This window comes from Strix uralensis, chromosome 3, assembly GCF_047716275.1.
Source record: "Strix uralensis isolate ZFMK-TIS-50842 chromosome 3, bStrUra1, whole genome shotgun sequence".
NCBI classification, from domain to species: Eukaryota; Metazoa; Chordata; class Aves; order Strigiformes; family Strigidae; genus Strix; species Strix uralensis.
In genome coordinates this window covers 83,285,725-83,299,395 of record NC_133974.1, presented here as the reverse complement: position 1 = coordinate 83,299,395, position 13,671 = coordinate 83,285,725, and the positions used below count along the sequence as shown (strand labels likewise).

Genomic DNA, 13,671 nt, shown 5'->3' with positions numbered 1-13,671 from the left:
ATGTAGGCGTACTCTATTACATCTGAGATGAATGCAAGCTAATTCCAGGCAAGCTGCCCCTCAGTAAAAACAAGAGGTAGGTATGCCTCTTTGAATTTACCCACACAAAGCCACATACTAAGAAAATAGAGACAATTCATGTGAAGCAGCCGATGCAGGGTAACTGGTTGCACGGTACCAGTTTTGCTCACATGGCAAGGCTGATAGCTTCTATCATGAGGTCTCACAAAGATTCATGAGGTAGCAGACCTCAAATGCTGTTGTTCTATAAACAGCATTATATGACTCACATGGGACTACAAACTTCATGGGTTATTCAGACAAGGTTTACAAGTCCCAATGAAGCTTTCAGAAATTTTTGTTCATAAAAATGAATGCAAGGATTTTCAGCTTTTACAAGCAGTACTTAAAATTAAAATCCAAACACATTTTCAGCATGTCAAGATACTCATAATACACTTGGACTAGTATTGTTCACAGTTGAGGGTCATCTGTAGTGTTAGAGTTTTGAATTATCTTTCTTTTCATTGCCTCATTACAGTACTAAGCTATAAATAGCAGCAAGACACACAGAGATTAAGTGGCTCTTTAAGAATAACTACTTCTATTTAATTTGAACAACCCAATGCACCACAGGCAAGAGGACTGAGGAACTGAATTAGAGCCACTGCAGACCAGCATGGCAAGCTCCTTTTGACTCAGAAGTGCCAAACTGAGCTTTCACTTAAGAGCTATCTCACTCTTAACAAACTTAAGTTTGTGTAAGATGTAAGTACAAGTTAACCTGTGCACTGTTTGTCTCAAAGATTCCAGTATGTTTAAAACAAGATTGATAAACACAAGACACTTTCACGCCGTGATCAAGATGACAAAGAAGCAGTTACATATTTTACTCATGTGTTGCCACAAATGGGTCATAACAATTTAGGTAAGATTCAGACTGTCGGCAAAGATTCAGCAAAGAAACATGATTTGACAGCAAGAGTCATGAAAGCACTGGGACACAGTATCTCAAGGACATTAGTAAAGACTGCTATTTACAGAGAGGAACAGAAAAGATGTGATTGAAACAGATATAAACTCTGATTTAATGCTTGTAACAGGCAGAAGCACATTCTGAGTCTTGAGAAGAAAATACTGATCTAAGGGTTTTAATTCATGAACTTTATAAACTCAACATGGGATCATTTCACAAGACAGTCGCTCCCGCTCCCCTCCTAGAAATTATAACCCTTCAGGTGGGGTAAATGATTGTGTTGCACATACTCCTCTGAGTCAGAGAAGACCAGCCAGTACATTCATTAGAACTATTCCCAGCTTCAGTTTAGGTCAGGGTCCAAATTCTTCCAGCTGTAGTCTCCCATTTAAGTCTTTGCTTAACTGCAATGATAAGAAGACTGTAGGGCAAGAGCCTCTCTAATACCAGAGCTAACTTTGCTAACAACAAAGATTAATCTGAGCCCTAATTTATAACCATCGAAATGTGACAGAAATGACCTGCAGCATTAAGAGGAACCACTGCTACATAAAGAGAAACTGAGCTTAGTGCAAAATAGGCTACTTTCCCTGTTTTAAAATAATTTACCTGGAGATATAGCTCTGTGGAACTGATACATGTCTTCTCCAATCAGTTCTTGGGCAACCTGCTTAATCTTCCGTCGGACAGCATCTAGCTTGACTTCAGATTCATTTAGTATTTCTTCCCCATTGGGAGCACTGCAATCATAAAACAGAAACTGAAAGAGCACCTTTCAGATCATGACCAAACAGTTAAATACTACACATTTTCTTTTACTAACCAATACATTTTCAACGGCTTCAGGGAAAAACAAAGCTGATATTGGAATAAGAAACAGTTTAACATTGCTACCTGTTGCAGATTCTGAAATTCTGTAGATTCTTAACATGAAAATAATCAACAAGCCAAACACAGTTCTGGTAGCATGATGATTATTCCAGACTAGAATTTTAATTATTGCTTAAGTAAGAACAATGAGAAACATGTGCAAAGGCTTCAGAAGAGTATTCCGGAAAACTAGAAGTATTTGCAGAAGTACTTCAACCTTTAAAAAAAAAAAAATCAATACTTTGCAATACATTACAGTATTGCATAATACATGACCTACATATCTTCTTTTTTTTTTAGGAAGTAATTATGGACTATGCTGTTCAGGAACAGCTGAAATATCTGATTCACAATCACAATATATACTTGGCATTTAAAGTTTAGTTTATCTAATTTCCTTTAAACTTCCCCCACCCCCTAATAATCTATATGGTATATTAGTTTACAGTCTATTTGAGGAACTACTGATCAACTAGTCTCAAGAAAACATTTAAAAACAAACAGATTTCTGAAAGTAAAGCCACAATAATAGCAAAAAGCAAAGGAGAAGGAAATAAAGCTACAGTATGGAAAGCTTCCACTCTCACAAAACCAGGAATGTCTTACAAAACAGGAATCTAAAATTTGGAGTAAAGAGGAGTTTTTTGTTGTTGTTCTTTCCTCTACCAGTTCCCAGCTATCCAGCCCCTGCAGTGGGAGTAGCTATTTACAGTCAAGGCTGTAGCAGTTACTAGAATTACCACAATGCCTCTTCGCAGAAGACGACCAAGCTAAAAACAGGGCAACTTCAAAATCCCTATTTATAACTGTTACTGGTAAATATAAATAGTTACTACTACTGCAGAAATGCATTAATATATAACAAAAATTAAATTAAAAATAAAAGGAACAGTGAGAGCTGTTAAAATTGTAAAACGTAAGACCAATGCTTGACACATAGAGCAAGCATTTTATACAACAGGCTATGCAAAGCTTCACATTTTCCTGTTATTCTTCTAGTTTGTCTGTGGCTTCCTAAGATTGCTTGAAGGCTCATGAGAATACAACACACATAAAAGCTCAAAACTCTATACAAAAGCCTCCTAGGTTGCAGTATGTATCGAAGTAAACAGAACCCAGGTCACCTCCTCTTTGCATTGATGACCTGTGGTGGGCTGCAAAAACCAAAATGGTGAAATAACTGCAGAGGCAACTAACCTGAAGGAAGGGTGCATACTCTTCTCTCCCAGCTTGCTGAAAGCTGGAAAGCTCTCATCTGCTGTTACACTCTACTGCTCCAATCCTGTTTAACACGTCAATAAAACCGAGAAACCTGAACCAGCATCTTTTAATTCTCTAACTGGAGTGTGCACTCCTTAGCTCACATCCAGCCTAAAGGATGTTTATGGGAAGTTAATCAAATTCCTCTCAACAGAACATTGCAGCTATTAATCACAGATAGAGAGAACACTGCAAGGCAGCTTCTAGGTTTCTATGAACACTCACGTCAGTATGACTCACCTGGTAAACCTGTGGAGCAGAAATATCGTTCTTTTGCTTTCGATAGTTATATCACGACTGAGCTTCACAAGCCGTTCATATTTATCGTGTCTGGTGTCAAGCTCCAGCTGAAACGCTGCAGAGTCAATCATTACAGTAACAAACACGGTTATCACACGTACACAGCGCAGGGGAAGAGCAGAGGGCCTGTGCTACAGTAACTGCTTTTGGGCCCCAGCCTCACCAGCCTTTTCCCCAAGGTGCCTTTTCCCAGGTTGGGCAGCGCAGCTGCTCCTGCACAGGGCATGGCTGTGGAGGCCACCACTGCCCACCACCTGCCAGAGCTGCAACAGTCATCATTAATACTACTGTTGTTTAATAAGTCAGGCTTAAATATACGTCAAACCTTATAATGATTTAAGGCAGCCCAAACAATTTTAAGGTAAAAATACTTGTTTTAACCCGTAAAATCTATCTTGCAATACTGCTGTTTAAGAAACTGACTTAAAGCTTCACCCAAATTAAACAAGATAAATCAAAAAATAAAATCCTACAATCATTAGTAAATAATATTCACCAGTCTCTAAAAGAAAAACAGCAAACAAAAAAAGGCATTTGACTAAGGCACATATACTACTAAAAATGCACCATTTAGTAAAAAGAAAGGTTGCATTTCACATCCCAGCTTTGGCCAAAAGTCTAGTATTTCAATATCCCTAAGAAACAGAAGTGCTAAAGCAAAGCGAGATCAATTACATAAAATAAGATTTCTGACTTACTGATGTAAATTCCCTCTAACTACAATGAACACAGAGAAGAGAGGATGTGTATCTGGTTACCACATTCAAATATTATGAATGTTTCACAGATACCATTAACATTTGATAGACCATTATTCCACTAAGTGAACCATTAATAGATACTTACAAGAAATTCAACACATTTCCTGCATAATTGTCTGAAGTGTTAAAGTGTCTGTGTGAGAAGACGGTGAAAATAAGCTAAGAGGTTACATTTTTAAAGGGCCTAGCAAGTGAATATCCTTTAGAAAAGCATAGCAGTTTGCTAGCAAGCAAAGTTTAGATGAAGCTACAAAAATAACTGTATTTCTCATCGTCTTGATAAAAACTTGGTTCCTCTTATCTTGTTCTGTTCTTCCCAATCTTTGTCTGAAACCCTAAGTCACAAACGCTCCCACCGATCTTTTAAACGTTTCATGTGTCTGATTGCTGTGTCTCTTCAAATTCTGAGAGTCAAGTCCACCACTGATTTATCATCAGGAAGCCATTTTCCCTCAGATCATAGTAACAGGAACTTGAGGGAAGGTGACTGGTACTTTCCTTCCTAGGATGCCATATATGACATTTCCAATTACCATTTATAGATTTCATCTACCAGGAAATTCACTATTCTGAAGATCTACAATATTAGCAATGCCCCCAAGCTCTTCTGGACAGTTGTGGCTTTTAGAGTTCTATGCTACATTTTAAACTGTTAGGGACTACTAGCAAGTGTCTTGTCACCTGAAGTAAAACACAGACAAAACTGGTAATCTTTAGCCTAAAAGGGTGCAAGAAAATCTACTGTACTGTTGCCTGAAATTGCAAAGGATTAGAACCCAGGGGATTCTCCAGGCTACACATCAAGACTGCACAGTCACTTCCTCCACACATTCCACTTTAATGTACAATCCATCACTGAAAGCAAGGACTCAGACTCTATTGATTTTGGTGGTCCAGAATCAGACCATTAAAAATGACACTTAATAAATCTTAATCTTACAAACCAAACTAAAAAAGATGTAACTGAATACTCCTTGGTTTTTGATTAATTTTTATTGTAGAAGACAATTTCTCATTCATTTTTTAGAAATCTTTGGTGCCAACAGATAACTATGTCAAGTACAACATTTTTCCAAAGAGATGAAAAAGAGCAAAATGTGTATAATCATTTAATTTCACACATTAAGTTTAGATTCAGGCAACATACATAGAAATAGTGCACCACTCCAGTTCACCTGACACAGCTTGTTCAATTAGAAGCCATCTGGAGCACACCTTTTGCTTAACATTTGTGCCTGACATGGACACAAAGACCACCAGTGTCTCTGTCTGGGTCTTATAAGCACTAGTGCAATACAAAAAGTGGATCACTGAAAAGCTGAATAAACCGTGTCCCTTACATCCTCTCTGAAATTAACCAAACGCTGCTGACTGGATCTCATGTGAAAGGAGGAAAACAAGTGTTGTTTTGAATTTGAATTAATGGGAACCTTATAATAAACTGATATGCCTAAGGGTGAAAAATTAAAGTTGAAAGTACAGTTGCACTACTCAATTCAAGTGCAAGTGTATGTATGCTATTCAGTATAAAAGTTCAGGGGTTAAAGTTAATCATCTGCCAGGCTGACTTACACAGAAAAAAGAACTATGCATTTTAAAGGAAGCAAGGAAATTATATGATGTTGAAGTGACCATCTATAACAGCCATTCAGCTCTTACTTCTTCATCCTCCCTAGCTTCACAAAAAATAGGTGGGACAGGGAAAATTTTGTACCAAGAATTAATCTGTTCCCCACATCACATCTCCTTTTTTCTGTCAAGGCTTCTCATTTCTGAAGCTCAATTTTGCCTTGTTAGGGCTCATCTAATGAGAAAGTTCAACTAAATTTACTAGAGTTTAAATCTGGTTTTGTGCAAAATCCATAAAAACAATTTGGTTGGAGGGAAGTTTACACTTCCTTATTTAAGAAACTGAAATACAAGCTAATTTTAAAAAGGCACTCAAACTGAAATAAGTGTCTACATACAGGTCTGTATTAGTTAGCTAAACTTATATTTTTAAAAAGTGCATGTATAAACAGCTACCAGCTCGCAAATTAATGCATCCAGATTTACACTAAAGTAGCTCAGTCATCTGTGCACCAGAGCTAAGGTCAACAGCTAAGAGAATCTCAGTCTCCCCAGCGGTAGCCATCTCCTCCTCTCATCCCCATGGCTCAGATTTTGCATTACACCTCTGCAGATCTTACAGTTTCCTGCCACCAAAGGGCCTCATCACCTCTTCTCTGGCTGAACACTTCCGCAGTTTGCTTAGCATCAGGGTCAGCACAAGCGGGGTTGGCAGGGGCAGGTAGGATGAAAAAGGGAGCAAGTCATGAGTCAGGTGGAGCTATGTGAAATCCCTCTCTCAGGACTTTATTGCACAAAAAGCAAAACACCAAGCTCTAAACGTATAAAGTACAAGTTCAACTAGTTTCAAGTTTCTCCCCCAGAGAAAGCTGGTTTATTCCATCACTAAATACTAGTAATTTCCTAACAATTTCTACACCACACGTTTTTACAATCTGGCTTTCCAAATGGTTACTTACATTTAAAAGACATCATCAAAGCTGAAGATGGATTAACATTCTCTTTTTCCTCTCTTCTTTGACCATGTGGAAAATTGTCATGCTTTCGTTTTCTGAACCCACCCGATCCTATTAATATGAGATACACACAAAAAAATATATTTAAAAACAGAGTAGTTTTGCCAGAGCATAAGCAGCATCAGAATGCCATCTTCAGAGCATTCCTGACTTTAGCCATATTTTACAGGATAAAGTAATTGGATGAACCTCATTACCAACTGACCTCATCTTCATATTAGCATGCTACTTTTTCCACCACATGCCTAGTGGAAATTAGAAAAAATTCCTAACAATTTCAATGGATGAGTGTGGTAGGATCCAAAGTCCTTTTTTTTGGTAAGGTCTTCACACCATTTTATGTTTCCTTTCTGTAAGGAATCGCTGCATGGAAATCCTTGTGTGAGCAAGGACCTGCAGGATTAGACCTTTTTTTCCCCCCCTTCTTTTTTTTTATTATTTTAAATATTCAGCTTGACAGGAGTCAATAAAACTACAAGTTTTTCATTACTGCAATTATTTACATCATGGGTCTTCACAGACTACCATTATCCATGATTGCAGGTTTAGCTCCTACAGCATAGCATCTTAAGTCCTTACACTCTGCCCATTAACCAGTTTCTTTTCTTTTCACACCAATATAGCTGTTCCTTTCACACCGCCTTATATGCCTCTTTCTTAACCTCCCTTTTCAAACCCCCACCCAGAACTCATCTCTTTTGGACTGTGATTTACACTTTTGTCCTTCCTTCACCTAGCACTGACTCAGTGTGTCATTCATGTTTTTAACCATCCCTCGCTCTCGCTAAGGGTAAGCTGTATACTTTGTGTTCCTAACAGAGGCCAAAATTTGGCAAACTCTTACATACAAGCATACCTTTTTGAATATGTGGAGTTCTCTCAATTTCCTTAAAAGAACAAAAGGAAGCTACTTAAAAGTTACAGACGAACACTGGATTTTAAAATGTTTCCGTTTAATTGTTTATTATCCCAAACCAAAACCAGAAGTGGGCGTAGCTACTTTCTAAAAGAGGAAACTGAAAATCATTTTTTCCTTCTTTTCTGTTAGGACATGAGTTCAGGGTTTTGTTTTTCCTGTAGCAGCTGAAAACATTACAAACACAACCCCTGAAATAGTGCAGAAAATTAAACTCTCTGCAGTACTCTGAAATTTAGGAACATCATAACGACCTACAGGAAAAAACAGGCTCTCCTCAAGTGTGTGTGTGGGGGGGGGGGCGGTTAGAAATAGAGAGAAGAGGTTCCACTAAATAACCAACAATTTGAGTATCTGAAAACCACTGCCTGCAATAACAGTAACTTAGCCTTAATTTGAAAAAATAAGAAATAAAAAAGCCAGCTTCCTTGTTGCAGAGCTTACTTTATGGCTGAAAGGAGGTGTGTGAGACTGCCTAGGCTAAACCAACATACAGGCCACAAAGCAAGTGCTGCGTTATTGAAAGTTCGTTACTTCTACAAGCACTTTACAGGCCTAACACATACCCAGCTTTCAACTGTAGCAACTGTTTTTTTATCGCCAAGGATGAACAATTCTAAAACTACATTCACACACATATTTGTAAAGCCCAAGTGAGAAGGCGGTAACACCTCAGAAGAACCGGTCTCTCTCAGCCTGAGCGCAGAGTTCAGTGACAGAGCTGAAGGAAATCACTGGCTCACAGCACAGGCTCACACCCCCGTCCCCTCCTAGCTGCAGGGCCTCCCCGCCGCCTTCGCCAGCTCTAACTTCTCGCGCCTCTGTCTCCCGCCGGCTCACGGAGCTGAACCGGCCCCGGAAGGCCCGCACAGCCGCCGGCCCCGGCCAGCTGCGGCTGGACCGCCCCTCGGCGGCGGCAGGCGGCGCATCGGCCGCACACCCCAAGAGGCGCCCGCCCCTACCCCAGCGCGCCAGGTGGCGGCGGGCGGCCCCACTCCGCTGGGGAGGCGGCACCGAGCCTCAGGGGGCCGCAGTACTCGCCTCGCTCCGGCGGGGGCCGGGGCCGCAGCCGCGCTGCGCCACACACCGGAGAGCCGCCGGCTCCAACCGCCGCTGGGCCGGGCCGGGGGGCGGGAGGGGGAGAGGTACACGCGCGCCGCCGCCGTCACCTTCCTTGCCGCTCATCTCGGTGCCGGCGCTGCCACCGACGAGCCAGGCCGCGTCCCCCCGGCAACCCGCTTCCGCCCCGCGCGCCGCCAGGGCCCCGCCGCGGCGCACGACGCTCCCGCCCCGACGGCACCGCGGCGGGGCGCCCGCGCAAGTGCCTGACGGCAAGATGCCACACAGCCGGGGTGCGCCGGCTCGTCGCCCGCGGCCTGGGAGGCGCGGTGCGGAGCTGTGGCGGCCCGGGGGGTGATATCGGGCCTTGCTGCCCGCGAGATCGGGGCAGCGCTGTGGGCCGGGCCGTGCTTCCGAGCAGGCGACTCCGTGGCAGCTACTGTGCGACCCCGCCGTGGGGCCTCCCGCGCCCGCGGCACGACGGGACATGTAGTGCTGGGGCGGCGGTGGCGATGCCGTCAGAGCGGGGCTGGGTGGCACAGCTGCGGGCGGGGGAGCTCCGGTGCTGCCCGCCCGCCGCTCCCTCTGGCAGCCGGTGTGTACCGCCACCGCCCTGCCCGACCAGTTGAACAGAGGGGGAGGGGTGGCGGCGTTGGTGCTATCGACTCTTCTCGGCCTGGACCCGCAGAAAGTTGCTGTCATGTCGCCTTCCCCTCACCCACCTCCCTTCCCTCTCAGGCCCTCTCCCCACTCCCTGTCTCCTTACTGCCCTTCCATCCCTGCCATCTCAGGACCATGGTGCTTTCCTTCCACACGAGGTGAATCGGAACACATCATCATCCCAGAGTAGCCAGCACCTCAGTGCCCAGTGGGGAGGGGGCCCCACAGCACCCAGCCACGAGGTGCACCAGGTGAAGGAGGCCAGGGAGGATGCAGACTGACAGTGAGACAGGACTTGGGAACTGGAGACACTTAACTATACACCGAAAAGATCTGATAGTGAAGCCATCTGATACCTGGAAAAGAAATCTGAGAAGCAGCTGATGTAGCTGCAGTCACAGGGAAGGCGTTGGCCACAGCAGTAGAACAGAGGTCCCTGGCCTGCAGGCAGGGAGAGAGGGTCAGGAGGGGACTGTGGATTGCTAATCTGACCTGGTTTGGAACTGCTAATTCCTGAACCCAGGTTATTTGCATCCTATGTTTTGTCAGACCTGATAAAAAGTGATTGCTCTGCTAGGGATTTAGTGTGAGCATTCATAGGAGACATCACAGGACTGAGCACAAGGGAGATGGATGCACACTCTAAATATCTCCCTGCACAGAGGGCGCTTGATGACACTTCAGTTCTTATGGTGATGAGCTACAAAAAGTCTGCTCGCCCCAACGGATTATTCATGTTTTTCTTTCCTACACACACATCCTGATATGTTCCTCTAACATGTTTAAAAAAGGGATGGGTGTTGCAAATCCCGAAACCAAAAGGCTTGCAAATCATCAGTCTTGTTGCTCTTCTGCTAGATTTCATTTCTTGTCACATCTGTTGCCTGTTTTAGTAGCTGGATTCCCAAGGAAACAAAGCCCATATGAGCGCAAAGGCGGAGTGCTCGCAGCCTTTGTGTGTGGGTGTGCATGTGTGTCTGTCCTTCCTCCCCACCCTTAATAATTTTTGAATCTGTTGGTCAATTGGTTGATCTGATTTGACAGAGGGAAAGAGCCTCCAGGACTGATTATAAACATCCTGACTAGGGAAAAAATTTTGGGTGGAACTTGCACCTTACTAGAAACCAGATAAGCCCAGCTGGGAGATGCAAATGCTTCGGAGTCCAACATTAGCAGAGCCCAGCCTTTGGGAGTTCTCACAGAGCAGGGACACCAGTCCTGACTCAGGCCTTTGTGTTTAACAAATGAATATGGCTATAAATTGAAAAAATAGAATACCAGGCGAATCTGTCAACAGATTCAGAAGGACAATAAATCACCGAAGTCAGATAGTAGAGGAGAAAAGCTTTGACAAGGAGCTTTAAACAGTCCCTAGGCAGCCAAGCAGGAGTTGCTAAAACCTGGTATTTCCAAATATCTAGAACACATGACTCTGTCGTGCAGTGTTCAAAATTATTCAGAAGTATAACATAAAACCTCTCTCCAGTTTTCTAATCTAAGAAAACAGATGTTTATCACATTTGAAAAACAGAGTACAAAGAGGATCCCAGCAGAACTTCCTCAGGCCTGATCTGCATATGGAGTTGTGCAACAGCTTGATTGCTGTCCTACCAGCTGCACAGGAGCTTTCTGCTTTCTACGTAGAAAAATCAGAACATGAAATTATTTGTGTCAGTGTTATCGCTGCACACAGTTAAGCACAGCCTTTTGGTTTAGAAGATGTACAAATCTGCTTTGGAAACATAATTTTTTTTAAAAACTGTGCATTTCCCTGTTCTCAGCAGCTATTCAAACAAAAAGCAGAGTAGTTTTTGGTTATGCTGATGTCACTGGATAGTTGAAAGAGCGCTGACATTTGAATGTTTCCCAGCAGTGGAGAATTTTCAACCAGTCGTGGGGAGTGGAGGTTTGGTCTTCCACTGATTTCTGTTGGACTCCATGACACTTTGCACATGCCCAGAGATACTCAACAGCTTGCTTGACATCCCTGAGATGTTGTCATGAATAAGAACTGGGTTTTTTTTCTGAGACAATCCATTTAAATGTGACAATGTTAAACTTCTTTGGCAACAGGTTATTTGCAATATCTTTCCCTTTCTTCTAGCTGATAATTATACCTTTCACCCTTCCCTTCCGGTTATGTTTTCTTTATGCCTGAAGCAAATGGCACCTGCACAAGTGTGAAGGAGGAACAGCAACATTTTGAGGGAGTAAATGGTAACAGAAAGGAGGTGCAAGGACTTAGGGTAGGGCAAAAAACCCAAACAAGCTAACAAACCAATGAGGTTTTCTCAGAGTCTTAAGGTCACACTGAGATGTTGCATATGGGTTGCATACATCTGTGCTCCAGATCCTAAGACAAGGTTGGTAACTCAGCTTTCATATGGAAAAAAAGTGGTTTTTAAGACTCACAGTTGTGAGGACAGAGCATGAGTAGGTGGACCAGATACGATCTGTGCCTTTCTGAGTGGGCAAACTAACTGAAAACAACTACTGAGGAGGTAGGAACTTCTTAATTCATTTTATCCATGAAGTCTGCCGCTTTGGGCAATGACCTACTTTAATAACACTCCTACACAATATTCTTCAGTGAAGCTTTTGCTCTGTTGCAGTATTGTCAGCAGAGACCACTTTGAAATGATACTCTAGGGAGTGGAGAATGAATCTTTCCTTCTCTGGAAAAGCCCGAGTCCCATATCAACTCAGCTGAACACTGTGAAGAGCAGACATAGGAGTGGTGGTGGGTCCAACTCAAGGACCGCAGTACTGAAGCTGCTTCAACACCTACAGCTCCAGGTAATGAGGTTGTACAGAGGTAGGGCAATGATTTGGCAGACACATAAAATCACCATAGCTTTATGCCCTCAGTCATTTCAATGTAGCTCTTTGGAAACTGTTTAAGATCCTGGGGTCTACTGTCAGAGCTCACAGTGGACCCATACAGCTTGTTTAGCTTTAGAGACAAATGCTGTCTTTGCGATGCCCTCCCACATTTAAATAACCAGCCTGGGAACGTCTCCTAAAGTCTCTGCTAATCAATAGCACTATGGATAGTTAGAGCTGAAATTATCTCTGCGTATCCTTTTGGTTTTCGTTTTATCTCATGACATGACATACTCTTAGAGCAAGGCTGTGAGGTTGCCTTGGAGATGGAGGGCTTAACCATGGGGCTATCTGTCATACTGAAACATTCACATTAGCCAATATAACTGAATGCTTTCAACAAACAATTGAGTGAAGTGACAAAAAACTTATGAAATGGTCACAGGGGAATTGCATAAACTGAGGTCAGATGTTCAGTTTGAGACTGTTACATGATCGAGGAGTTCTGCAGCTGGTTGACGAAAGGAAGTGGGAGGTCAGCTGGTCTCTAGTTGTTATAACAACAACCTGTTATGTTTCTCAGGCAACAGAGATGCCCAGAGTCTTTTGGCGGGATGGATCAGGAGGATGATTTCCTCTTTTCCTGGAATAATGTTTGAAAGCTGTGAATGTTTTTCAGCCAGTTGAATTTGGGATTTCTCTTGGAAGTGGCAGGATTCTCCCAAGTGCTAATACACCATGGTGCAGCCTTTGAGGGGATCAGCAGGAAGACTTTGGGAATGCACCATCGATTTAGCCAGTTTGTAAATGAGGGGATGGAAAAGAGAGGGACTGAGAGAACCTACAGGTTTGCTGCAGCATCCAGCTGGAAAAAAAAAAAAATCCAACTGTGTATTGCCTTTATTCCTAATGTTTAGTTCATATCTTCCAAGGGAAAACTGGCAAGTGACCGACTATGAATAATGTACCCATGGGGAAAGTTTGTTTCTAAACATGAACAGTTAGTGCCTGGCTTATGTCTGGGTGGGTGTGCTGGCTACTTCATAAAGATTTCATTCTACTGAGGCAACCACATGAAAGAATTGTTTTGGAGGAATTCAAGGTGAGAATATCTTGATTCTGCATCTACAGCAACACCAACACCCTTAATGCAGTAGAAGCGAAGTGCAGAGACTGACCTTTCTCCCTCATCTCTCCCATGCCCCTCTCTGTACCTGAGCCCCTTGCAAATTATAACTGAAGTTATATGAACCTTTATATTTTTAGCTGCTTCCATCTGGCCCACTCGATGAAATGCTGGGCTTTTCTGCCATAGTGGCAGGACAAAGAAAAGGTATGGGCTAAAGTTATAGTTTGTTGTAGTTTGGGAAAAGATGCTGATGGAGTAAGAGCTGCAAACAAAGCAAAACCAAAACATTTCCTTCAGCTATGGGAGTCACAAAAGTGAGGCAGTCTGAAGGT

At 42.9% G+C, this 13,671-nt stretch overlaps 1 protein-coding gene across 3 annotated transcripts in view; it reads right to left on the bottom strand.

Moving 5' to 3' along the window:
* Positions 1-8,952, bottom strand: part of TSNAX (translin associated factor X) — a 28,838-nt gene extending 19,886 nt beyond the window's left edge. Inside the window, exons 1-5 of one of the 3 annotated variants that reach the window (XM_074863130.1) lie at positions 8,838-8,952; positions 7,609-7,639; positions 6,696-6,803; positions 3,347-3,461; positions 1,586-1,716 (exon numbers count right to left, since the gene is read on the bottom strand). In XM_074863130.1, coding sequence (XP_074719231.1) covers positions 1,586-1,716; positions 3,347-3,461; positions 6,696-6,711 — 262 coding nt within the window. In that variant the 5' untranslated portion in view covers positions 6,712-6,803; positions 7,609-7,639; positions 8,838-8,952. The remainder of the gene's footprint in view (positions 1-1,585; positions 1,717-3,346; positions 3,462-6,695; positions 6,804-7,608; positions 7,640-8,837) is intronic. The other 2 variants (XM_074863131.1, XM_074863128.1) reach the window with 2 other exon arrangements.
* Positions 8,953-13,671: the final 4,719 nt, after the last annotated feature.